Source organism: Cynocephalus volans, chromosome 4, assembly GCF_027409185.1.
Source record: "Cynocephalus volans isolate mCynVol1 chromosome 4, mCynVol1.pri, whole genome shotgun sequence".
Lineage (NCBI taxonomy): Eukaryota > Metazoa > Chordata > Mammalia > Dermoptera > Cynocephalidae > Cynocephalus > Cynocephalus volans.
The window spans coordinates 162,257,659-162,283,526 of record NC_084463.1 but is presented as its reverse complement, the minus strand read 5'-3'; the positions used below and the strand labels follow the sequence as shown (position 1 = coordinate 162,283,526).

Genomic DNA, 25,868 nt, shown 5'->3' with positions numbered 1-25,868 from the left:
CCATTATGGCATCACCAGCGACCTTTGACAGCAGTGTCAGTGAAGTTGGGGGTGGGGGAGTTGGAATGCACTGAGCCAAGAATGAATGGGAATACAAGATGGCAAGTGCAAATCCTTCTTTCAAGGAACGTGTCTGTGAAGAGCAGACCAAAGACAGGATGTGAGGTTATAATGGGAAAGAAGTTTGTGTGGCTGCAAGAAGGTGTCAGTCGAGAGGGAGGGATTGAAGCTAGAAAATGGAAATAGGGATGAGAGATAGAGCAGGAGCTGCCTCAGTGCTGGAGCTGCCAGGAGAGCAGGCTGACCCTGAGATTAGCTTCAGCTGAGAGAGGACCATCTTCCTCTGAACCAGGGGAGAGGTTGCCATGGCCATGCACAGGGAGATCATTTGGAGCGTGTGGGCACAGGAGGTTGAGGTACTTTACACATGAAAACCCCTGGAATATTCTTGGGAGTTATGGTCTGAATGTGTCCCCCAGAATTCATGTGTTGGAAACAATCTCCAATGCAGCAGTGTTGAGAGGTGGGGCCTAATAGGGGGTTGTTTAGGTCATGAGGCTCCATGCTAATGAACGGATTGATGTTGCTATAAAAAGGGCTTGCAGGAGTGAGTTCACTCTCTCCTGTTCTTCTGCCATGCAAGGACACCGCAAGAAGGTCTTCGCCACAGCTAGCACCTTGGTCTTGGACTTATGAGCCTCCAGAACTCTGAGGAAATAAATTTCTATTCTTTAAAAATTACCCAGTCTGGGCCGGCCCATAGCTCACTTGGGAGAGTGTGGTGCTGATAAAACCAAGGCCACAGGTTCGTATTCCTATATAGGGATGACCGCTTGGCTCACTTGGGAGAGCGTGGTGCTGACAACACCAAGTCAAGGTTAAGATCACTTTACCGGTCATCTTTAAAATAAATAAATAAATAAATAAATAAAATAAATTACCCAGTCTCCAGCCTTGTAACACCAAGGTCAAGGGTTCGGTTCCCCATACCAGCCAGCCGCCAAATAAATAAACAAACAAATAAATAAATAAAATATAAATTACCCAGTCTCAGGTATTTTGTTATAGCATCACAAACAGAATAAGACAGGAGTGGAGAAGGCAACCCCTTTCTCTCTGACAGAATCCACATCTTATTCTTCTTAACTTCCTGCCTTCTGTCCCCAGTCTTGTATTCCCCAGAAGTGGAAGAAGTGGGTGGATTTGTGCGGCCACGTGAGGGATCACAGGTCCACGCATGGCCCACGTGTGCTCCGCACAGGAAGGAGAGCTTAGTGTCTGAAACAGGCCTTGATGGCCCAAGGCGACAGATAAACAGGAGTCTCTGCCTCCCTCAAGCTCAACCTCTGCCCCTTTCTCCCACTGTTGCCCTGGGGCTTTCTGCAGCCCTCAGCTCTTCTTTCCCTGGAGGTCCTCATTTATTCTCACAGCTGCTCTGTGGGTATGACTCCCATGGCTACCATGGCCCAGACCTGCCCCTACCACCTGGCCAGCAGCTTCACTTTTAGAGATTCCCCAGAACTCCAGTGAGGAGTGAGGTCTCCTCCACTATTCTCCCCTTCAAATAGGCTCAGGCTATGCCCTCTCCTCCCTGTTCCCTCCCCTGCCTCTACAAACACATGTTTCCTGATGCCCCCTGTGAATTCCACGGCACTGCAAACCCATCCACCCCGTCTGGCATTTACTGCATGCTCCCTTGTGTTTTAAAATCTCCGATGAGTATGTGCGGTTCTCCACTAGGATAAACTTCTCAAAGACCAGGACTTGCCGAGTGCTCGTTTCCTCCACTGTGTCTGGAATCGGGCCTTGAAAACGGTAAGTTCTTCAATTGCTAAATGTTTGTGAAGGGTAATGTGACAGTAGGCCACTGTATAGTGGTCTGGAGGCGCAGAGACAGATCAGAGGGTTTGCCAAGGAAGAGGTGGAATCTGTAAAAGTAACTATTGGGGGAGGACATTGCTAGTACATAAAGAATTTGCATCTGAGCAATGACTCACAGAGTAGTGAAATTATGGGAGGAAGGGGACGTTGAGTCATTGCTGGTAAAGCCAATAGGGCAGAAGTTGGAGGAGGAAGAGGAAGAAAGAGGAAAGCCTGGGGAGAAAGAGCTGGTGGCAAGTTTAGAGCCCAGGGTGGGGTATAGGTTGATCACTGACAGCCACAATAGGCTCTAGGAAGGGGCAGCATCATATGCTCAAGGCAAGAGATGGGAAGAGCAATCAGCTTTAGCTCAAGTGCTGGGCATCTACCAGGCAGTTGCTGGAGGCTGGACACCTTGGCAGAGGAAGTGGCAATGGGCAGGGTTGATGGTCAGAGGAATTGGGGCAGAGAAAGAACTGTTTGGCAGAGGGCAGGGGGTGAGGAAGTCGGGAGTAACTCAAACAGTCTAAGCTTTGCTCTATAACCTGGAGAGAAGGCATAAAGAGAGGCTGATGAACATTTGCATTTCTTGGTGGTCCTCATCCAACCCCATTCAATGGGGTTGTTCCTACAGGTACCTTGTGTCTCTTAGAGATGTCCCCTGGGTGGTCCTGAAGGAGATTAGAGCCATCTTCCCTATGTGTCAGCTGAAGGGCCAGCTCCTCCTCTCCATACCTAGTATAGCTGGTGAGACTTAGGTTTGAACCAGCAGACCTTCTCTTTCAGGATGTTGACTCCCCAGTGAACATGTGACTTCAGGAAGTGGGGAAGGATGAAGGTCATTCCCACCTGGCAGTCAGCCTGCTGCTACTAAGCCACTAGCAGTGGCACCACAGAGCTGTTGACTTTCTGCCTATCCCAAACCTGGCCCTCTAGCCACCCGTCAATTCTGGGAGCCACTCCCACCTCCATCACCACACACACATGCACACACATGCTTTCATTAAATTCCTTGCTTTGGTTAGTTGGAGTCAGTTTCTGTTGCTTGCAACCAGGAACTCTAAGTCAGATAATTCATTCCTGTTAATTAGAGGTTGAGAATGCTGTCAGAATCTTATGGAATATGGACTTCATGGAAAAATACAGGGCCACCACAGGTTTATCTTTTCATCTACTTAGTCACCCATGTGCCAGGTATTATATGCCAGGTGCTAGGGATAGAAAGACAAATACAACAGACCCCATCTTAATGTAGGCATGTGTGTGTGTCTTTCTTTGAATTCACCCAGAAGCAAACCCTGAGACAAAGATTCAAATGTGAATAGTTTATCTGGGACGTGGTCCTAGGGGACACCAACAAGGGAGTGGACAAGTGTAGGGAAAGTGAAGATAAATGGTCAGGGCTCCCTTGGATGTTTGGAATCTTGCCAAGCATTTGATGTAAATGTGTAACTGTGCATGTATGCCCAGGTGTTCCTTGGGTATTGTCTGTGGATGCACGTGGCCACCCAGGTGTTCCTGGGTTGTCTGACTCACATCCAGGTGTTCCTGGGTTATCGGACTTAAGTATAAACAATGAGTAGCTCTGACCCACAGGGCCCCCTACCCCCACCCCGGGATGTTCCTAGAGGGCCATGGGGAGGCTGCTACTGCTGCTGGAGGCTGTTGCTGCCAAGGCCCCTGGGATGCCCCCAAGAGGTGGCCACCACTGCCAGATCTGTAAGCTGCTGGTGCTGCTGAGGAAGCTGAGGACTGAGCTTATGTCATCTGCCAGTGGCTGCCAGGATCTTTCCCAATTACCTAGATCGTGGACCTGTATGTGAGGGGTCTAGTGACCCAGCCTGGCACATGAGGGGCTTGGTGACCCAGTCTGTACAATGGGTTTGAAGGATCTGTGGGCCCTAACCCGACAATGCAATTGGCTACGTTGGCAGGATTCCGAGAATTGCCCTAGCCATACAGCAAATAAGACAAGGAGGGAAGAAAGCCCCCGAAGGGGACATTATCAAGCAAGCTACTGCAGCAGGACACTGAAGCTCAGTCTGGCTGGGCACCTCTGGGAGACAGTACCAGGCCTCAAAATTTTCATTTCCCACCAGCTGCCGTCTGTCATTGGTTGCAGTTTGCTTCCAGAAGCTCCCAGTTCCCCGGCACGTCTACTGGCCAGTAGGTGTGCAGAATTAGTGTCCTGAGCAGTCCCCTGGGCAAAGACACCTGCGGCAGAGCACCACCAGCACTGCGGAGTGCAGTGGAGTTGTACGAGTCCTCTGAGAACACTGGGACAGCACATGGTGGGCAGCAGAAGAGAGTGGTCAGTTCCAGAGCAAATAACATCAGATCTGAGTGACAGCCTTCACTAAGGCTTTCTAGGGATAGGTTTTGAGTTTAAACTTGAAGCTGGAAATAAAACCACCTGTGCCGAGGTCCCACTCCAGGAGGAGACAGCATTATAAGCGGAAGCCTGCTGGGCTCTCCGAGCATGTCCAGAGGGTAGGAGGTGGTGACTGGAGGCCCCAGGTCGCAGCCTCTCCCGGCCTCTCTGCTCCCATGGGGCCCCATTTGCTACCAGCCTGGTCTCCACCAGCAGCCAGAGGTGCCCTCTAAACCACTCACTTTCATTGAGGGCCCAACCTGTTCCAAGCCCTTCACACGGAGTCCTCAATTTCCTGTGAGGAAAATGCAATTAATCCTCCAGAGACCGCGAAAAGCATGAGAAGTTATTAAGGGTCTTGCCCATGGTTACACGGCTTAAACAGGGCAGAACTAGGGTTTAAACTAAGGTAGCGTGGTTCCTAGGCCTGTGCTTGCAACCTCCTCAGGATTATTTAAAAATACAGGTGAGGGTTGGTTAGAGCATAGTGTTGATAACACCAAAGTCAAGGGTTTGGATCCCTGTACCAGCCAACTGCCAATAAAAATAAATTAAAAAACCAAAATACAGGTGAGGATGTGTTCCTGCTCCATTAACACACAGAAGGCCAAGTGTGTTAAATGACAAGTGACATAAAAGGAATGCTAAAGGAGTTGGCAGGGGTTGGGGGAGGTTCTGCTAGCTGTTCAGATGGCTGCAGAGGGCCTCCCACAGGAAAGTGAACTTGAAGGATGGCCGGGCATGGATGGAGTGAGGGCAGGGGCACAGGTGTGGAAGAAGATCCTCTGGGCATCAGGCTGGGGCATGGCAAGGTGGGAGGGGACAGGCAGTGCGCTAGCTGGGAAAGGAGACATGTCCACATGAATTGGTTGGGGAGCCCAAGGCGGGAGTTGCTGTATATAAGGCGTCAGCCAGCATGAGGTTTACAAAGAGTGAGGAAGACATGGCCTTTTCTCTCAAACAAGACCACAGTCCTGAGCCTTTCCAGCTTTAGCTGTGCCTGGGGTGAAGCTTTGGCTCTTTGGGTACTGAGGTGATGCACTAGATAAGGAGATGGCTTTGGGCCAAACAACTCAAGCCTTGTTTTGTCATGAGCTTCTCCATGTGGGCACAAGACAAGTGGTTCAACTTAAGTTGGGATTGCTTAAGAGAGGGAGCCCTAGCAGCTGCCCTACACTGTGGCACTTCCCTGCGCCTGGAGAGCAGTTCTCACACTGCAGCTTTGGGGGATGTGGACAGGGATATCGGTAGACTCAGCCTTTGCTTCTTAGATGAAGACTCTTGGTCCTGGACCCTGACCAGTCTTCAGCCTGAGCGTGTACTTGAACATCCTCCATCTAGAAGGGTCTGCGGGTCCCTGTACTAGCCAGCAGACAGCAACTACAAAAATACAAGGTTCTGCTAGTCTGTCCGGCCTATCCCACCATCTCGCCCCTGGTTCTTACCCTGCTCCACCCTCAGCCCAGCTGCAAAAATTTTGTAGTGTCTCCTCAGTAGTCCTTCCCTCACCTCCACCACAACCCCGACATCCTTGGAGGCCAGCCCCTGCACAGGTGACCACAGACCACTGCCCTGTGAGGCTGGATTGGAGAGAACTTCAGCCAGAGGCAGAGGGAGGGTCAGGGGCCAGGTGCGGGGAGGAGATCAGGGTCCCTCCGGCTGGTGGACAGCTGTGCAGACACACCCAGACAGGTGTGTCTGGGCACCCACCACAGGGGCCCTGCAATCTCTGCCCCACCCTAGCAACTTTTTAATACCTGCCATAATCTCTTCTGCTGACGAGGCCGAGGCCGTTTTGGAGGTGAGAAGAGGGAGGAGTGAGCTGAGAGAAGCCCTGGGAGCTGCTCTGCCCACAGCCCAGAGACTCAGGAGGGGTGGATTCGTGTCCTGGGCCCACTGTCAGCCCAGGGGTAGGGTGGTGCCCAGGGCTCCGAATTGAGCTCACTGGGGCAAAGTGCTGCATTAAATCTGATTTGAAACTGTGTTTGGATAAATTTACTGATGTTAACCAGCGTTCTGGGAACTCGAGGGAGGGGGACCATGTGAGCAAACCCATCAGGGGCTGTTTACATTTCTATTGTCAACTGCCAGCTTTGGTTTGTTTAAACCCCAGGACATCTCCCTTGGTTCAAGTGGGTTGCTGCTTACAACCAGGACCAGAATTTCACAAGCAGGTGTGAATTGCACTCCTCCTATTTGTCTTGTCTGGAATTGGGGTAGCTCATGGTCTTGCACAGTCCACATGCATTTGGGGGATGTGGACAGGGATATCGGTAGACTCAGCCTTTGCTTCTTAGATGAAGACTCTTGGTCCTGGACCCTGACCAATCGTCAACCTGAGCGTGTACTTGAGCATCCTCCAACTAGAAGGGAGGTAACCTGAGCTAACCCGCCAGCCCTCCCCTATTTTATATCTCATATTAGTGTGGTACATTTGTTTGCTCTGCTTGGGGGTATCAGTGTTTGTGAATGGCTGAACCAATATTGATACATTATTGTTAAAGACCATGCTTTATTCTGATTTCCTTAGTTTTTACCTAATATCCTTTTCTGTCCCAGAATTCCATCCAGGATACCACTTCCATGGTGTTTAGTCATTTAGTCATCATGTCTCCTTCAGGCTCCTCTTGGCTGAGACAGTGTCTCAGACTTTCCTTGTCTTTGATGACCTTGACAGTTTTGAGGAGGACAGGTCAGACGTTTGATAGAACGTCCCTCACTTGGATTTGTCTGAAGTTTTTCTAAGTAGACACGGGACATAGGTTTTTGGGAGGAAAAAATAAATTGCTTTGATTAACTTTTAAAATGAAAATCAAGTTACTTGCAAAATTGTTCAGTTTCTTCTCTCTTTCTTCCTCACTCCCTCCCTTATTCCCTGCCTCTGAGCCCATGTCCCTGCTCTGCAAGGACCACCCTGCAAGCACTATGTAACCAGGAGCCAGTCTCCTAACTTCTGTTTTCTTATCTTTTTCTTATATGCAAATTGACGTGTGTGTGTGTTTGTGTGTGTGTGCAGTTGTGATGATGTTTACAAGGCAGGGCTGTATAGTAGTTAATATATATTGCTGCTTGGCAGGACTACTATTTAAATAGCATTTATTGGGCCAGCCCGTGACTCACTCGGGAGAGTGCGGTGCTGATAACACCAAGGCCACGGGTTCGGATCCTATATAGGGATGGCCGGTTTGCTCACTGGCTGAGCGTGGTGCTGACAACACCAAGCCAAGGGTTGAGATCCCCTTACCGGTCATCTTTTAAAAAAAAAAAAAAAAGGCCACGGGTTCGGATCCCTATATAGGGATGGCCGGTTCGCTCACTGGCTGAGCATGGGGCTGACAACACCAAGCCAACGATTGAGATCCCCTTACCGGTCATCTTTAAAAAAAAAAAAAATAGCATTTATTGTCTTTGGATAACCTTAAGCAGAGAAACTAGAAACAATGCAAATAAATGTACAGTAGCCAACAGGTTTTTTGTTTGATTGTTAAAAACCTGTCAGAGGGCTGGTTAGCTCAGTTGGTTAGAGCATTGTTATAACACCAAGGTCAAGGGTTCAGATCCGTGCACCAGCCAGCCATCAAAAAACCCAAACAAAAAAACCTGTTAGAATATATGGGGCCGGCCCGTGGCTCACTGGGGAGAGTGTGGTGCTGATAACACCAAGGCCATGGGTTTGGATCCCATATAGGGATTAGCTCATTGAGTGAGCGTGGTGCTGACGACACCAAATCAAGGGTTAAAATCCCCTTACTGGTCATCTTTAAAAAAAAATAAAGAATATTCACTGTATGAAATAATATATAGCCACTAAAAATGATATTTACCTAAGTGCAACATGGCATCCCGGATTGGATCTTGGAATAGAAAAAGGACCTTAGTGAAAAAAACTGGTGGGGACTGGCTGGTTAACTCAGCCATATTCTTTTTTTTTTTTTTTTTTTCGTGACCGGCACTCAGCCAGTGAGTGCACCGGTCATTCCTATATAGGATCCGAACCTGCGGCGGGAGCGTTGCCGCGCTCCCAGCGCAGCACTCTACCGAGTGCGCCACGGGCTCGGCCCCAGCCATATTCTTACACCGAGATCAAGGTTTTGGATCCCCATATTGGCCAGCTGCCAAAAAAAAAGAGAAAAAATGGGGAAACCCTAATAAAGTTCAGAGTTTAATTAACAGCATTCTTAAATTTGATAAATGGATGTTAACATTAAGGGAAGCCTGGTGAAGAGTATACAGGGACTCTGCGTACTATTTTTTTGATTCTTGTTTAAATCCAAAATTATTCCAAAGTAAAAAAATTTTTAAATGATATACACAAGTTGTATGGAATATAGGAATGTTTAGGCTAAAATGTCAAGCAGAATTCAAAATTGCATGACAGTGTAATTACAACTCTGTAAGAGTTTTTTAATAGAAAAAAAATGCAAATTATCAAATTGTTTTGGGAGGCTGTGAAACAGAGTAATTTAAATCCTATTTTTTAATGTTTTTCAATTTTTCCTTAATATGGTATCTGAACCAGTCAAAGCCCTTGAGAAGCTTCCAACATCAGAAGGGGCTGGTTACTTTCAGTAGAAAAGGACCTTTTGGGAATACTGTCTGCTCACTCAGAGTCAGTGAGAGGGCTGGACGCCCTCTGTGGACCTGCCACCCCCACCCACTGCCTGGACACAGTGTTGTTGTCTGGGACCACCCAGCCCAGGTTCAAATCCTAGATGGGTGGCTCTCTAGCTTGTGACTTTGGACAAGTTTCTTAACCCCTCTGCCCCTCAGTTTCCTCATCTGTAAAATGTGGCTGCTGCTAACTATACCTACCTTGTAGGGTGGTTACGAGGATTGAAAGAGCTAATATTAGAAGTGTCAGAGTACCGGCCCGTGGCTCACTTGGGAGAGTGTGGTGCTGATAACACCAAGGCCACGGGTTCGTATCCCTTTATAGGGATGGCCGGTTAGCTCACTGCTGACACCACCAAATCAAGGGTTAAGATCCCCTTACTGGTCATCTTTCAAAAAAAAAAAAAAAAAGTGTCAGGCATGTAGTAAGCTCTATGTACCAGTTAAAGAAAAGAATACTGACAGTGTCACCAAAATGAATGTAAACATCCCTCTTGGTCTTCTGCTCCAGATTCAAAGTCCTAAGCCAGGAGGCTGAGGTGAGCACAGGAGGAGATGATAATGTCAGTCATGTCCTAGCTGCCAAGTTCAGGCAAGAGTGAGGGGCTAGTGTTTCAGCTTCTGAAGAGAGAGGGGTGCTCCTCCCAGCAAGGCTGCCCAGAGGACAGAAGAGAAACCAGGGAGGGTCCTTAGGTGGGAGGCAGGGGATTTGTGAGTGCTCAATAAATGACTGTCAAATAAATGAATAGGCAGCCAAAATAAACACAACTTGCCAGGAAGTGGGGAAAAGGAGGAGGGAAAGAGAAGCTCATATAATGGTGTGAGGGAGGTTGACAATGAGGTGGTGATGATTTTGCTGAGACTTTCTGGGATGCGTATCCCAGAAGCAAGGGAGGCCAGTCGTTTACACATTTACAGGGCCATTCCTATACCCTGTGGTCAGGGTGGTCCTGGGGCATTAACTCCTGGGAGGTGGGCCTGGGGTTCAGGATGTGGGTGAGGGGAATGAGAACTTGCAGAGAGATGGACATAAGGGATGTGGGTAGTGTGTTCTTTATCAGGCCACTTCTTTTTTTGGCAGGCTGACTCTTAAGGGGATCAGAAACCTTGACCTTGGAGTTACCAGCCCACCATTTCATTTTTGATTCTGGGGGGCAGATCTAGGGTGGGGAAGTGAAAGGAGCTGGAGAGCTGGGGTTGTCTAAAGCATCTGGGCTGGACTGTGCAGGAAGCTCTTTGCCACAGCTGGTGGGAGTACAGGGAGAAGAGAGTTCACGGCCTGTCCCCCAGGGTTCTTGGCTCCCCGCTTCTCCTGTCAGCCCCCCAGGATTGTTCTGGCCACATGGGTCATGCCTTCTGGTACCTGCCCACTGTACCCCACAGCACCTCACTGTCTGGAAGCACTCTCTTGGGGTTCCTTGACACTTTTAAGTATTTTGAGCATCTCCCCAGACTATGTTGCAAATTCTGGGGTGGGGTCAGGAGAGAGCAGAGATCAGTGGCCCTAACTCCCAACCTTCCTCTTGGGGTGTAGACTGGGTACATGGTGCTCGTGAGCACTGGCCCTGTGGGAGGTACTTTGATGTGATGTCTCCTTTGATGTTGCTCCAGCTCCAGCCCATGCACTTGACTATAAACCTGGGAGTAGGTAAGTACAGGGGGCCAGGATTCAAACCCAGGTCTCCCTCACCTTAGAACAACAACAGACTTAGGACAGCATGATTCTCATTCTGGCTGAATGGCCAAGTTACTCGGCCACTCTGAATGGCCAAGTTACTCGGCCACAGCTCAGTGGGTGGCAGCTGGTGGGAGTGGTATGTCACTAAAAGGGCCCAGGCAGGAGGGATGGGGCGGATGTCCACACCTGCCCCTCTGGCATCCCTGGGAGCTGAGAAAGGCTGCTCTCCTTGGGCCCTGCTGCCCTCTGCTGGGCGAGGTCCAGCTTCCTGGCCAGTACCCAGGGGAGATCAGAAGCTGGGGCTGGGAGTCCCGGTCCTGCGTCCAAGTGCCCAGCTCCACCACTCCCTGCTTTTGGTCCCGGGACACTCTTTACCTTACTGAGCCTTGGTTTCCTCATCTGTAAAGTGAAGGGCTCATTGCACTGAATGAGGCAGGAAGGGCAGAATGTCACCTGTGCTGCTCAGCTAGACACAACTGTGTGATACCATAACTGGGGGCAGACAGGAATGGGGGTCCCAAAGCAACCCTGTTTCAGACGTGTGGGTAGGGCGGGGTGGGTACCCTCTGTGTCTTTCATTCAGTGGGAATTGCCCCCCAAATCCTCGTTTATCTCAATGGCAGGAGCCAGCTCCCGTGCTTAGGGGCTGCTGAGTGAGTGTCGGATGCTTCCCTCTCCTGCTAGCTCTGTCCACATTGGAGCTCCCATGGAGGACGGAAGGTGGAGGGTGGAGGTTCGGAAGGCAAGGACACATCCTGCTCACCTCCACACCCCCATCCCCACAGTGCTCCGTGTTCAACAGAAATCACTGCCTAGAACAGGGCCTGCACATGGTAGGAACCAATCCATATTCCATAATCCAGCATAGTGAACATCTGCCCTGGGCTCAGCACCGGCTGAGGCCTGGTGTCTCCCCAACAAATAGGAGCCCTGGAAGAGATTCCAGTGCTGTCCTCCCAGGCGCCCTCAGAGGGCCCAGCCCCACCCTGTGGGCCCTGCAAAGAGCCATCGGCCTCATGCTCCATTTTTCTCTCTCCTGCTGAGGCTTCCCATCTCCAGGAGTGTCTGAGCTCCCTCCCTCCTCCTCCCAGACTTGGTGACCCAGATTGGGAAGACGGAACCAGCATGAACACTTACATGCTTGCTCCTGCTTTGCAGACCCTGCAGCAAGCTCGCACAGTAAATAATTACCCTCATTTCATAGTTAATAACTCAAGTTAGTAGTTAACACAGAGTGAGTGAATAAGCACCATTTGCATTAACTCATTTAATCCTCCCAACCATTCTAGGAGGTAGGTCCTACTCTTGCCCACATTTTACAGATAAGGAAACTGACACATAAGAGATACAGATAAGGGAACTGACAGATAAGAGAGTGCTTGTGACTCATCCAAGGTCACACAGCTAGTAAGCTGCAGAGCCAGAACTTGACCCCAGGAAAATCCTTCTTTCCACAATCTGACCTATGAATCAGAAGCATTTAGCTTGGAGATCAAGACCTCGAATGAAGGGGTGGGTGGTCAGCTATTCCACTCTGTTCTCTATCTCACTGCTCTCAGCCTGGTCACAGGCTTTGTTGGTTCTCTAGCCGGCAGTTCGGGATAACTTGCTGGTGGCCCTGAGTGCTCATCCTCCAAAGGAAGGGCCCTCAGGAGCAAAAGGAGGCTGGAGAGAGCAAAGACGGTGGCCCGAAGTGGGGTGATCTGCCAGCCGCGACCCCCTGCATCCAGATGTGGGGCCGAGGGTGCTGCCCAGGCAGAGGGGAGAGAGAAGCTTTGTGACTCACAGACAGTATATGCCCCACCCTCCCTGCCCTCAGGATGCCAGGGAGTGGCCTGTCCTGGAGGAGATGACTTGGGGTCCCCACCCTTGCCCCTGGCTTCCCGGCAGACAACCCAAAGGGTGGGTGGAGGCAGTGTGGGGAAACACAGACACCGTGGTTTGTGGCTTTTGGCCCGGCGGCCTCTGGGCTGTGCCTTTCCCAGCTCCCACTTGGCTGGCCCCACCCGTCCTGCCCTGCAGGGTTGTGAGGAATTGAAAGGGGGGATTGTTGGGTGAGGAGGAGGAGCAGAGTAAGAATAACCCTGGCTCCTTGGCAGCGGGCACCTCAGTGCTTTGGTCACCCTCACCATGCTCTCCTTTCACACCCTAGAGAGCTGTGTGTGGTCGGCTGGACGGGGTCAGGGCCTGAAACACGGGCTGGGCAGTGGGGAGAGGGGCCAGAGCAAGAAGTCTGTCACCTGACATGGATCCCACCTCTCCCAGTGCTGGTGTCCTAGGGATGGTGCAAGCCTATTTCTCACCAGGGGGAGAGGCCCGCATTCTTCTCTCACTCCCAACGTCTCCACCCTTCCCACAGTCCACCCTTGCCATGTTGCAGCCCAGAAGTCACCACACTTTGACTTGTGGTGGCTTGTTCCTTGGGTCTGGACGTCTGCAGCGGCCCAACTGGTCTCCCAGCTCCCGCCTCCACCCTCCCAGACACCCTGCCTGGTCCCGACACCAGACCTGTCATCTTTGAGAGTCCAACCTGGCCTTTTCACAGCACGGGAAGAAAAGCCTGGTTCCCTAGGCAGAGGGACCAAGCCAAAAGAGTGGACACTTTGGGGTGTGTGTGTGCGCATGTCTGTGCACCTGCAGGGAAGAGTCAGCGACAGTTTTACAGACTTCCTGGAGAATTTTTGGTGTCTGAGCTGGGGGTGGGGGAGGTCTGCCCAGGTAGTGTTTGGGAGGAGGTGCGCTGAGGCGGGGCAGCAGCCTGGCAAAGGCTTGGAGGTCAGTGCTCCTGGGTGTGGACCCGGGTGTGGCTGTAGAAGGTGTGGTGAGGTGTCCTGGGGACAAAGCAAGTTCCCAGCTGGGGACTGGATCTTCTGCTCTGGGCAGAGGGGGCTGTGGAAGGCTCTTGTGCAGGGCGGTGATGTGGCTGGGTCTGTCCTTTGGCAGCTGGCTCTGCAGGAGGTGAGGGGGATGAAGGAGGTGGGAGCCTGGGTGCTGGGAGACTTATGTGGCAATCCAGGCCAGAATGGAGGGGCACCTGAAGTAGACCACCGATTCCTAGCAGTCATTCATTCACCCATTCATCATGTATCTGTTGAGTGTTTCCTATGTGCTAGGCATTTTTTGAGGCACAGGGGTTTCCAAACACAGTCTGTGCTCTCAGGGAGCTGGCATGCCAGCAGGAAGACAGACAGGACCATTTCAAGTGGGGATGAGCTCTGGAAGAAAATAAATGAGCAGCCCTTGGTGAGGGCAAAGGCAGGGGCTGCAGAGAAAGTTGAGTGTGGGTTCCTGACACCCACCGCCCCCTGCAGGGACCCTCCTCTCCAGCCAGGGTAGCCCCAACAGACCAGGCAGGTGTCCACTTTTCTCCCCCACCTCTGCACACCTTTGGATCCTTCAGCTCCCTGACCCCACCCTGTTTTCCAATTGCTTCTCCCTGACCTTGACCTCATGTATCCTCAGTGAAGTGCAGTGAAAGCCTGAGTTGAACCTCAGTCCTACTTCTGGCCACATGACCCTATGCAGATCAGACTTTAAGTTTGGTCCTCATTTTCTTCTCTGAAATGGGTCTAACAACAGCACCTCATCAGCCAAGCACCTGGCACCTTCTGCTGTGTTCCTCAGGCACTGCTCCGACTGCTTCAGGTTCCGACCCAGTCAGTGGACTTTCCAGCAAGTTGTAGCTCTGCCCAAACTGGCTGGTGTCTGGGGCAAACCCCTTGGTCTTACAGCCTCACACCTGCCATGTCTTAGTGGATATGATGATGCGGGTGAGCGGTGGGACTTGACTGTCTCCCCCAAGTGAGGGCAAGATGCTGACAAGATGTCAGGACACCCAGGTGCTGGCTCAGTCTCCTCCGCTGACTGACCAGGGACTCAGTCATCTATTCAACAGCCTGGTGTTTAAGGAGCTCTCTGATGTGCCCAACACTATGACAGGAGCTAGGGATCTCACACAGGGAACCCACAGTCTATGCCCTCAAAGCCTAATAGGGAAGCCAGGTCTGTTTGCAACATCCTGGGATACACACAGAGGAAAGGCCCCTACCCCAGCATGAAGGGGTGTTTGGGGAGTTTCCAGGAGAGAGAAGGCATTTCCTGGGAAGGAGAGACCGGGGCATGTGTGGTGGGGAGAGGATGAGCTCATCACAGTGATGAGTCTGTGGGATGCTGAGTGACATTTTGCAAGGTGGGCAAGACAAGAGGACGTGGCCAAGGGAGATGAGAGTATTAATAGGAAAGTGGATGTCGTGATGGGCTTGATGCTGGGAGAGTCTCAGGGAGGAGTAAGTTCTGTCTTGTTGCTTCTTATCTCTTGGCAGTGTTGTGAATGTTAAGAATGAGGTGATTAAATAGAGAAATAAATAGGTGTGGTGGTTCATTTCATATGTCAACTTGGCAAGCCTACGGTGCCCAGTTATTTGGTCAAACAGCAATCTAGATGTTGTAAAGGCTTGTGTGTGTGTGTGTGTGTGTGTGTATTTTTTTCCCAGCTGGCCGGTATGGGGATCAGAACCCTTGACCTTGGTATTATGTATATTTTTAGATGTGATTAACATTTAAGTCAGTAGACCTTGAGTTAAGCAGGTTACCTCCAGAATGTGGGTGGGCCTCATCCAGTCAGTGGAAGGCCTTAAGAGAAAAGACTGAGGTTTCCTGAAGAAGCAGCAATTCTGCCTCGAGTCAGCCACATAGAAACCCTGCCTGGGGCCGGCCCGTGGCTCACTCGGGAGAGTGTGGTGCTGATAACACCAAGGCCGTGGGTTCGGATCCCATATAGGGATGGCCAGTTAGCTCACTGGGTGAGTGTGGTGCTGACAACACCAAGTCAAGGGTTAAGATCCCCTTACTGGTCATCTTTTAAGAAAAAAAAAAGAAAAAAGAAAAAAAGAAACCCTGCCTGAATTTCCAGCCTGCTGCCCTTCAGAATCGGGACTCACGATGGCAAAACCAACTCACCTGAATTTCCAGCCTACCTTACAAGTTTCAGATTTACCAGCCCCCACAATCACATGAGCCAATTCCTTAAAATAAATCTGTCTCTCCATATATACACATTCTACTAGTTCTGTTTCTCGGGAGAAGCCTGACTAATACAGTAGGTAAATGAATAAAAGTATCAGTGTGAACCCTGCATGAGCACTTCATTGTGTGCCAGGCACCTACTAAGCTCTTTGCAAGTGTTGCTCTTCGTAACCCTCTTACTCATCCCAAAGCTCCATTACGTAGTCTGTGATTGGTCCCATTTCACAGGTGTGGAAGCTGAGGCCCAGAAGAACTTGCCCAAGGCCCAGCAGTCCCACCTTGGAACAGGTGTGTAAAGTCTCTTTGAAATAAGAGGCATGGGGCCGAGCCCGTGGCGCACTCGGTAGAGTGCTGCGCTGGGAGCGCGGCGACCTCCCGCCGCGGGTTCGGATCCTATATAGGAATGACCGGTGCACTCACTGGCTGAGTGCCGGTCACGAAAAAACGACAAAAAAAAAAAAAAAAGGGCCGGCCCGTGGCTCACTCGGGAGAGTGCGGTGCTGATAACACCAAGGCCCTGGGTTCGGATCCCATATATGGATGGCCGGTTCGCTCACTGGCTGAGCGTGGTGCTGACAACACCAAGTCAAGGGTTAAGATCCCCTTACCGGTCATCTTTAAAAAAAAAAAAAAAGAAAAAGAAAAAGAAATAAGAGGCATGACGCAAAGGACAAGTGATGTGACTTTAGTTGTTACACTTACCATTGGGACAGGCAGGGCCAAGGGGGAAGGGCCAGGGTGGGGTTCTGGCAGGATGGTCCTAAGAATGCCAGGTCCTGCAGGTGCAGCCCTGAGACCAGCTACGAGGTGGCGCCAGGTCAGGCTACACAGGCCACTCCAGGATGTCAGTTCATGATCGGGCACTGGGAGTCTGTGATTCCAGGTGACTCCAGCAGTAGCCCTCCACAGCCTTCCTCCATCCAGGGTTCCCAGACCCTGGGGCCTAGCCTTGGTGGTACCCATCTGCTGAGGTGCAGTTCGGCAGTCACAGCCTGGGGACTGGGTCCAGCCCAGCCAACTCGGCAGGAGGTCAGTGCCCAGCTCCTTCTGGTGCTGCCTGGGCAGTCAGGGGCAGGGAGGGCACCAAGCTGGTCAGGTCACTACGCAAAAGGTCTGGGTAATCCGCCGCCAGAAGTTGCGACTGCGGCTGCTGAGAGCCACCTCGGCTGCCTCCTGGAAGACGGAGTGGACGTTGTCGTGGAGCCGAGCCGAGCACTCGAGGTAGGCCACCGCGCCCACGGACCTTGCCATCTCCTTGCCCTAACAGGGAGAGGGAGACAGGGCTGCTGTGAGGTAGGGACACTGGGTGGCCTTGCAAGGGCGTCTCCAGGATGGCAGTGGAAGATGAGGGTCTTCTAGGGCACCCACAGCTCCCATACTCTGCCTTGACCAATTGCTCTCATCCCTTCATTGTTTTCCCTACCTCAGTTCTGAGCTGTGTCTCTGCCTCTCATGGCACCAACTTATTAACTTCCAGCTAACTCAGGAGTGTCAGAGAGGGGCCTGTGGACTGAATAGATGGGCGTCCTCTCTAGGCCTCAGCTTCCCCATCTGTGAAGTGGGTGGGTAGCACTGACTCTGATATGCACGCTCCCTCAGTCTTTTTTTTTTTTTTTTCTTTTTTAAAAGATGACCGGTAAGGGGATCTTAACCCTTGACTGGGTGTTGTCAGCACCACGCTCAGTCAGTGAGTGAACCGGCCATCCCTATATAGGATCCGAACCCAGGGCCTTGGTGTTATCAGCACCACACTCTCCCGAGAAAGCCACGGGCCGGCCCCCACTCCCTCAGTCTTGCTTCTACTGGAAGAACCTCCCAGAGTATTGTAGGAACCATTTCCAAGTACTGGCAGTTCCTGACCCCTGACCCACACCCTGAGTGTGCTGGATGCCTGGTGCCACTGAGAAGTCCCTAGAGATGCTCTCTCCAAGTCCTTCCCTGCCCTCACCCCCAGGCTGGGTTTCCTACCCTGTGATAGGTCACGGGCTCCAACCCATTTTTCCGCAGCTTATTCACCAGCGACTTGTCCTTGCGCAGGTCAGTCTTGCAGCCCACAACAATGATGGGCACCTCCTTGCAGAAGTGATTCACCTCCGGGTACCACTGTGGGGGTAAGGGTGTGTGTGCATGAGCCATCGGGAGTTCTGTCCCTCTCGGTGGGCCATTGTCCTGCTTCCCAGGTTGGACTGACTCCAATAATGATAATCAGCATAGCCAACATTTAGGGAGAAATTACTTGGTGCCACACAGGTATTGATATTCAACTGTGTACCCCACAGATATGTACAATCAACTATGTTATGATTAAAAATAAATAAAAAAATAAATAAATACACGACCTGCTACCCTCACACCCCCCAAAACAAATTACTCAATGCCAGGCTCTGAGCTAATAATTTACAACTGATTAAGTTCTATAATCAGCCCCACTGTACAGATGCAGTAACTGAGGCACAGAGAGGCTACGTAACTCGGACTTGGTCACAGAACTGGAAATGGCAGGATTTGAGCTCAGAAAGTGAGGCCTAGAACCTGCTCCCACCTCCTCTAGAATCCTGCTCCCACCACCTCTAGAATCCTGCCTCTCTGCAAGGTAAGGGCTCTCATGGCTGCCTCCCAAACTGGGCAAAATATTTAAGGAAATAAATGACCTTTAAAAATAAATCAGTTCACGAAATGGTTGCAGCACCTGTCTGCTTCAACTGTCTGCCTATTGGAGGGACGACTCCTATCTTGTGTCAGCTGCTCTGTAGAATGTGAGGCCACCAGGGCTGGGTTATTTTATCCTGGACCACAGCTGGGGCACTGGGAATCCAGAGTGAGGGGCATTCTATCTCCAGGAGCACATGCTTGCTGAGCTTGCTTGTTCAGGAAAAATTGGAATCAAAGTGTCCAGCTCCTGGGGCCAAATGGGGCCCTTGTGGGGTCCTAGGCATACTCCCTCCACCCCCACCCATCCACCAAAACTGGCCTTGAAAAGGGTCTCCTGGGCTGGCCAGTTAGCTCAGTTGTTTAGAGTTCAGCCTTATTACCCCAAGGTCATGGGTTCAGATCCCCAAACCACCCAGCCACCAAAAAAGAAAAAAGAAAAGAAAAGAAAAGAAAAAGGTCTCTTTAGTGACCCTATCTAAATAAAACAGTGACTTCTCAGCTGAGCTCCCACCTGAACTCCTGACAGCCCCGACACTAGGGATCCCTCCCTCGTCCACAACCTGGTCTGCACATCACCCCGGGACCCAGTCTTCTGGCTCTCCTGGGTCTGACTGGGACCTTCCCAGTCCTCCTCCTCTCCCAGGGCTCAGGCTATGGTTTCTCCTCTCCTCCAGCTGTTCTCACTGAGCAGATAGCCTCCCCCTGTCCATGGCTTTACCCCACCAGCAGCTCCTAAATGCATCTCTCCAGTGGGGCCTGCCCTGTGCTCCAAGGAACTGCAGACTCGTGCCTCCAGCTGCCTGCCTGACACCTCCACGGGGATGTCCAGCAGGCCTCCTATCTCCTCTTCCCCTCCCCGCCCCCAGCTTGCTCCTTTTTATCCTGGGAAATAGCAACACCACTGTCCAGTCCCTCTGGTCAAAGCTTCTCCCTCCCACCCATGTCCAATCCATCACCAAGTGCTGATGGCTCTGCCTTCCAGACAGATTCTGAGTCCAGCCCCCTCTCACCATCCCCACTGCTAGCACCCTAGTCCTAGGTACCATCATTTCTCCTGGTCTCCAATGCCCAGGATAGTGCCTGGCACATAGAGGTGCTCAATCAATCGTTCTGAATGAATGCATAGAGCAGACTGCCTGGGTTTAAATCTAGTGTCACCACTTTTTGTCTGTTTTTGGTTTTTTTGGTGCCTGGCCAGTAAGCCAATGTCACCATTGTAATAGATGTGTATCTTAAGACAAGTGACTCCATCTGGGAATAATAGCAGCTATTCCAACAAGGTTGCTAGGGGTTAAACAAGTAAATATACAAATACTGCTCACAGCAGTGCCTGGGCCATGGTAAGTTCTTTTTTTTTTTTTTTTTTTGACCAGTAAGGGGATTGCAACCCTCAGCACGGTGTGGTCTGCACCACGCTCAGCCACTGAGCGCACTGGCCATCCCTATATAGGATCCGAACCCGTGGCCTTGGTGCTAACAGCGCCGCACTCTCCCGAGTGAGCCACGGGGCCGGCCCCACACGGTAAGTTCTCAATAAATGTTGCTGTCACAGTCATTGTTGCTGTTATTATTACTAATGCTGTCTGTGGCTGTGCCCTGAGGAACGCTGGAGCACACCTTTTGCATGTAGGCCCTGGCAGCAGTGGGTGAGGGGCTGTACCATGGCTAGAAGCAGCTGGAGCAGGGCAACTCAAGGGACCGCATCCCTGACCCCTAGGAGCAGCCTCAGGAACCCCTCACATAACTGGGGGACATCCTTGGAGGCTGCTGAGAGCCAGCAGTCACACAGAGAACTACTGGACTCTGACTTTATGGCTCATGCAAGCTCAGGCAGATACAGGCTAGAGAGATGCAGGGCCTCTGGGTCACCCCGCATTCTCAGGTAGAGTCACAGTGGAAAGAGCCACAAGTGTTCTGAGTCTGCAGTAGAAGGAAGGCAAAGAGCACTGAACTGGGAGTCAGAAGGGCAGACCCTGCCAACAAATCTCTGGGTGACCCTGGGCAAGTTGCTGCCCTCCTCTGAGCCTCAGTTTCCCCATATATGTCAAAGATGCTGGACTTGATATCATCTAGGTTTTGACGAGCTCCGACATTCAGCTTGGTCAAGGGGGGTGCATGGAGCAGAGTGGCCTGGCTATGGGGGCTATGCCCCCTGCCCCCCATGACCTACCCGGTTAAAGATGTTGTCACAGCTGTGTGGGCTGGTGACGTCAAAGCAGAGGAGCAGGACGCTGGCATCAGGGTAGAATAGGGGCCGCAGGCGGTCATAATCATCTTGCCCTGTGCAAAGTGGGGGTCGTCACTCCCTCTAGATCTCCTGCCCACTGTCAGCAACTCTCCGGGGAGGTCATCTCATCAGATGGGGAGCTCTAGAGGGCAGGGCCAGGTCTTGTGCCTCAGAGTCTGACACAAACTTGGCAGGTAAGGTGGCTACTCCACGTGAATGTCCCCTTGGGGCAGTGCTCACCTGGCCTGCCTGTGGGATGTGTCAGCCCTGGCCTGGGAAGACCACTTACTGAGAGACCCTGTTCTGGAAGGAGTGGGGTGTGGGACAGAGGCCAGGCCTGGAGCAGCCCGGAGGAACTGAGGCCCATCATTCAGAAGCCTGCTTTGCCCTGGGCTTAGGGGTGAGTAAGAGGCAGGCGAGACTCTGGCAAAGATGTCTTAGCCTGTCCAAGGTAAGAGGGCTGCTGGGACTCCCTGTGTTTAGCTCTGAGCTGACCCTTGTGTGGGCAAGGTCAGGCAGATCTTATAGAAGCTAAAGCCAGGATGGAATACTTGGGAGACCAGGAACAGTCCACCCCTTGAAAGTGAAGAGCTCTGCACTCCTCCTTGTCTCCAGGACACAGTGAGCTGCCTTGGGATAGGGGAAGCAGACTCAGGTGCAGAAGCAAGGAGGGTTCAGGTTCTTGGGGTCCCCCAGTCCTGGCCAACACCTGTCCCTTGCAGATTGGCTGTCCCCCCTGGTTCAGAAGGAAGGGGGTAGGGTTCTGTCCCCGGCATCTGGTGTCCACTGAAGCTCCTCCTCCACCCTGCCCCTTCCCAACCCCGCACACTCACCTGCTGTGTCCCAGATTTGGAGGTGCACAGGTCTGCCCTTCATTTGCAGATTGACGGTGTACCGCTCAAACACCGTGGGGGTGTAGCCCTGAGGAAGAAAGGGGGCAGGGGGAGGCTGTGAAGAAGCTTCCGAGAGCACCTCCCCCTCCTCAGGAGTCAGCTGGGGTAGCTGTTTCTGGGAAGGAGGCACAGAGCCCATGTACCCAGGCAAGATCTTGAACCTCCCTGGCTTTGTTCCCCTCTATTGTAAAGTGGGAATATTAAAAGTCCCTACCATTGAGTGTTGCTATAAGGATTCAATGAGATCCTCCATGTGGAGCACTTAGCATGGGGCCTAGCACAAATAAGCACTCTCTACACACCAGCTACGGTCATTTTTAGCTTTGTCCCCCTGGACTGAGGCTACCATCTCTGAGCCTTCATTGAAGTTGTCCCCTCCTGGAATGACATTAACCTACATCTGTTCGTTCATTGCTTCATTTGTTCATTCATTCATTCATTCATTCAACAAACACGGGTACCTTCTTTAGACTCAGTTTTGGACACTGGGCAGCAAGCTATGAACAAAACTCAGTCCCTGCCCTGGGGAGCGTGCAGCTTTTTGGGGTCCTTCCTTTGCCTCTCAATCTCTCACAATCTAAATAGGACCCCTGTCAAATGCCACCTCCCCTGGGGGCCTTTCCTGATCCCCTCCAAACTGCCCCATATGTTTGCTTCTCTTATTGGCCCTGTCTGCTCGGGAGGGGATTGCCCAGGGCAGAGGCTCCTCCACTTCAGCCCTGCCCAGCCCAAACTTACTCCATTTCCATAAAGTCTGGATGAATGGGAAGCGGGACAGGTTTGTACACAGATGAAGACGCAGGAATGAAGAGGGAGCTTTTGCAAGATGGGGTCTGAGCAACAGGTGAGGAGATTTTCAAAATTTGGCCACAATGAGAGCCCTCTGCCCTAAGCGGCAGCTGGACCATCTGCATCTTGGGTCCCTAGGCCTCAACTGCCTGCTCAGGGCTAGTTGGTGGGGCCACAGTCCAGCGGGCTCCTGTCCTCCTCCCTTCCCATGCTGGGTAGGGCCCCCACCTGCCCACGACTCAGGAGGACTTGGTGCCTGCTCACTGGCCCTCTGGCCCTCTGAGCCAGGCCCTGGCCGACTGGGAGGGGCAGCACCTTAGCGGTGGGTCAGCACTATCCTCCAGTGCACCTGGGAAGCTGCTAGGAAAGGCAGGTCCTGGGGTGGGCAGCTGGAGAAGATGTAGAAGCCAGGACGGCCTTGAGGTAGAAGCTCGATTGCCCTGGACCCGAGCCAGCCTGTTATTCCCTCACCAATAGGAACTAATGGGAATAGATAAGGGCCGCATCCACCTCCCCAGGTCCCCTTGCCTGCCCAGGGCCCCCTCCCCATAGGCCCTTTGCCTGGTGGGGACAGTGTGACCTGGTGGCTAGGAGCACTAGCTATGGGATCAGATGTGCTTGGCTTAGGAGCCAGCTCTGACACTCACCAGCTATGTGACGTTGGGCCAGTCCCCTCACAGGGTAAAGAGGAAGAGTGTCACCTCATGGTGTGGTTGGGAGAATGAACTGGCAAGTGAGGACCCAGCATAAATGCCCAGCACTTACAAAGCTGCTGGCCAGGGGCAGTGTCCATGCCAGCCCCCGTCCATTCCTCCAGGTGATGTCCCCTTCCCCAGACCCTCCGCAGCCTCTAATCTTTGTCCTGGAGCAGGGGCCTGTCATCATGGAAGGCAGTGACACCTGCATCTGAGCTCCCAATGTGGCCACCACTCACCAGTAGAGGGATCCTGTGGCAGGACCCCTCCTGACCCAAGCTGCAGGGTGGCCTGCCACGAAGCTCTCGGGAGACACGTGTCAGTGCTTTGCAAATGCTGGTGGTGATGATCCCGTCACCTACTATTCTCTAAGGATCTTCTGTGCACGTCCCTTTACCTGCACCCCTCTGATCCGTGTAAGCCTGGAAAGTTGGTATAACCCCCCTTTTCCTGATGAGGCCCAGAGAGGAGAAGTGACTTGTCCAAGTTGACACAATGGACAGCTGGCTAGTGATGAAGCCAGGTCTCTGGCTCCAGAGGCCAGGCTATGTCCCCAGCCCCCTGCCTCTCCTGAGGTCACCAATTCCAGTTCCTGGTGCCAGGAGTGAGCAGGAAAGGGGCCAGGTGCCCCTCTGGCTTGTAACTGTCTCAGCCCTTCCCTCTACTCTGGAATGTCATCCTGGAGACTGTCTACACCTTCCATTGTGTTCTTTGACCCCAGGCAGGGTTGCCCTCTGTCCATGGCACCAATAAGTTCCTAATCTTATCTGCTGAGCTGTCTTCAGCAAGAAAGACAGGGCCAGGCCTGTGCTGGACCAGGACAGAGATGACTCAGCCTTGGGTCTGCGCTCATGGGGCTCACAGACAGACAAATGGATCATTACAGGATGGGGGATGGAAGACGGTACCTCTGTGCTCCCAGCTGCCAGCTCTCTCAGCTTTGAGGGCTGCCTGGAGGAGGAGTCTAAGGGCAGGGGCAGGAGGAGGCTGGGTCCAGCAGGCAGAGCACTGGGGGCTGTGGAGTGCCCTGGTCAGGGGCAGGCTGGGCTCTTGACCAGCACTGCCACCTCTGGGCCGTGTGGCCCCAGGCAAGACTCTGCTTCTCCAGCCTCATTTTCCCATCCGTAAAATGGAGGCTTTCCAGTTCTTGGACCTTGTGGTTCTTTAAAAGAAGAGGTCTCTTGTGCCAGGGAACCCAGAGCCCCTGGCAGGGGACGAGCCTGGACAAGGCTAGTCCATCCCCCTGGTGACAAGCACGTCTGCATCTCCCCTGGCCAGTCCCAGCATGTCCATCAAAACATACATTTCTTTGACTGCAAGATGCCCATTTCCACATTGTAACCTCTCTGAAATTGGGATGAGACATCACCATCAAGGACATCTGGGAGTCCAGGACATTGGTGGTGAGGCGTGAGGCCTTTCTGTCTGGTGCCCTTCCCTGGGTCCCGGCTGGCCTGGCCCCTCTGTGGTGCTCTTCACAGAGTGCCATAATTGTTGGGTTCCCATGGGCAGCACCTGGGGCCCGGAAACACAACCCCCTCAACTTAAAAAAAACAGGGACTGGCCAAAGGAGGTGATGTCAGCTCTATAAACCACAAAATGAGTGGCTTGTTGCTGCCACAGTAGAAAGCAAGGCCTGACACTGTTCGCAGGCTTGGCCCCTCCTGCCTCCTCCATCAGACTCCTCAGCGCCTGCACAGCCCCAGGGGCTTGGAGGATGGGGAGGAAGGAAGAAGAGATGCCGGAAGTAAACCCATGGGCTCTGGGACAACGGGGCCGAGAGGTGGCACAGAGCTGGGTCCAGCCCCTGCCCCTGGCCTGGTGCCTGTCAGTCCGCCTGGACAGTCAGTGAGTATGTCAGGGAAGGACTAAAGGTTGACATGCTCAGAGCGCCAAGGATATGTCAGGTGCCATGCAAGACTGTCTAAGCCTAACACTAACTTCCCCCCACCACCACCTGACAGTCCCTCCACCCCATGAGGTGGTTGTGAGGAAACTGAGGCTCAGAGCGGCTCAGCAAGTTACTGAGCTGCACGGGTTCATTAGAGGACAGCCGAGGTGCCGACCCTGCCATTGGACTCCAGAACTGGTGTGCTCTTCCCCTCCAGGGTGGAGCCCATGGGAGGAAGAGATGTTTCCCTAGAATGCCAGCTGCCAGCTTTCGGTGAGTGCTTCCTGTGTGCAGCCCGGAGCTGGGCACTGCACTCCTGTGAACTCCTCAGAGACCCTGTGAGGTGGGCACCATCATTACTCCTCGTATGCCATTAGGGAAACAGGCCCCGAGAGGGTAGGGGACTTGCCCAAGGGCACATGGCCATTCGTGGCAAAGCCCCGATCCCAACCCAGGCAGTCTGGCTCCAAATCCTCAGTGCCTCTCGGCCAAGCTGTGCCACCAAGCGCTCACTAGAACCTGCGAGGCTCCTGGGTTGCCTGATTCAGTCCCTGTGGCACCCCTCCCAGGTAGGTGCCATTCCTTCCACTTCATCGATGACATCACTGACGCCTTCACTACCAATGGCAGAGAGACACAGCTCTGCTCTTGACCCCCCGCCCCGCCAGGAGACCCCCGAGGAGGCCGGGGCGGGCGCACATCCCCGGCAGCTCCAGCACACACGGGCCCACCCGGGCGCCCGCGCGGAACCGGCCCGGGGTGCGCGCAAGGCCGCGGGCGCGGGCACTCACCTCGGGGAAGGCCCCATCGGCGAAGACCATCAGCAGCGACGTCTTCCCGCAGCCGCCGTCGCCCACCAGGACCACCTTGACGGACCGCGCGCCTGGCGGCGCCTCCTCGCCCGCAGCAGCCGCAGCCGGGGCCGTCTTCATGCCGGGGCCGGCGCCGGGCGGGCGCGGGGCGGCGGGCGGCTGCGGCGAGGCCGGGCGCGGGGCAGGCCCGGCGGGGCAGGAATGTGGAAGGGGCGGGGCGGCGGGAGGAAGTGCGAGCCGGGCGGCGGGGCGGCGGGGCGGCGGGAGGAAGTGCGAGCCGGGCGGCGGGCGGCGCGTGCGGGGCTGGCCCGGTAGACGCGCTTATGGAGCACTTACTGTCTGCGGGCGCTGAGGCTGCAGGAGG

At 53.0% G+C, this 25,868-nt stretch overlaps 1 protein-coding gene across 2 annotated transcripts; it reads right to left on the bottom strand.

The window, feature by feature from the left end:
- Positions 1-6,723: 6,723 nt before the first annotated feature.
- Positions 6,724-25,655, bottom strand: RHOD (ras homolog family member D). 2 transcript variants are annotated; one of them, XM_063094317.1, is made up of 5 exons: positions 25,484-25,655; positions 21,258-21,345; positions 20,368-20,477; positions 17,514-17,648; positions 6,724-6,972 (listed from the first exon to the last, which is right to left on the bottom strand). In XM_063094317.1, exons 1-5 carry the CDS (start codon positions 25,622-25,624, stop codon positions 6,925-6,927), a joined length of 522 nt encoding a protein of 173 aa, XP_062950387.1. In that variant the 5' UTR covers positions 25,625-25,655; the 3' UTR covers positions 6,724-6,924. The 2 variants fall into 2 exon arrangements, with proteins under 2 accessions (XP_062950387.1, XP_062950386.1); XM_063094316.1 differs by lacking the exon at positions 6,724-6,972 and adding an exon at positions 16,215-16,805.
- Positions 25,656-25,868: the final 213 nt, after the last annotated feature.

Excerpts from the sequence above, each read along its gene's own strand:
- RHOD (XM_063094316.1), bottom strand. The coding sequence starts at position 25,624 with ATGAAGACGGCCCCGGCTGCGGCTGCTGCGGGCGAGGAGGCGCCGCCA. Across the intron at positions 20,478-21,257 it reads CCAAATCTGGGACACAGCAG|GGCAAGATGATTATGACCGC; the intron begins GTGAGTGTGCGG and ends CACTTTGCACAG. Across the intron at positions 16,806-17,513 it reads AGCCCGTGACCTATCACAGG|GGCAAGGAGATGGCAAGGTC; the intron begins GTAGGAAACCCA and ends TCTCCCTGTTAG.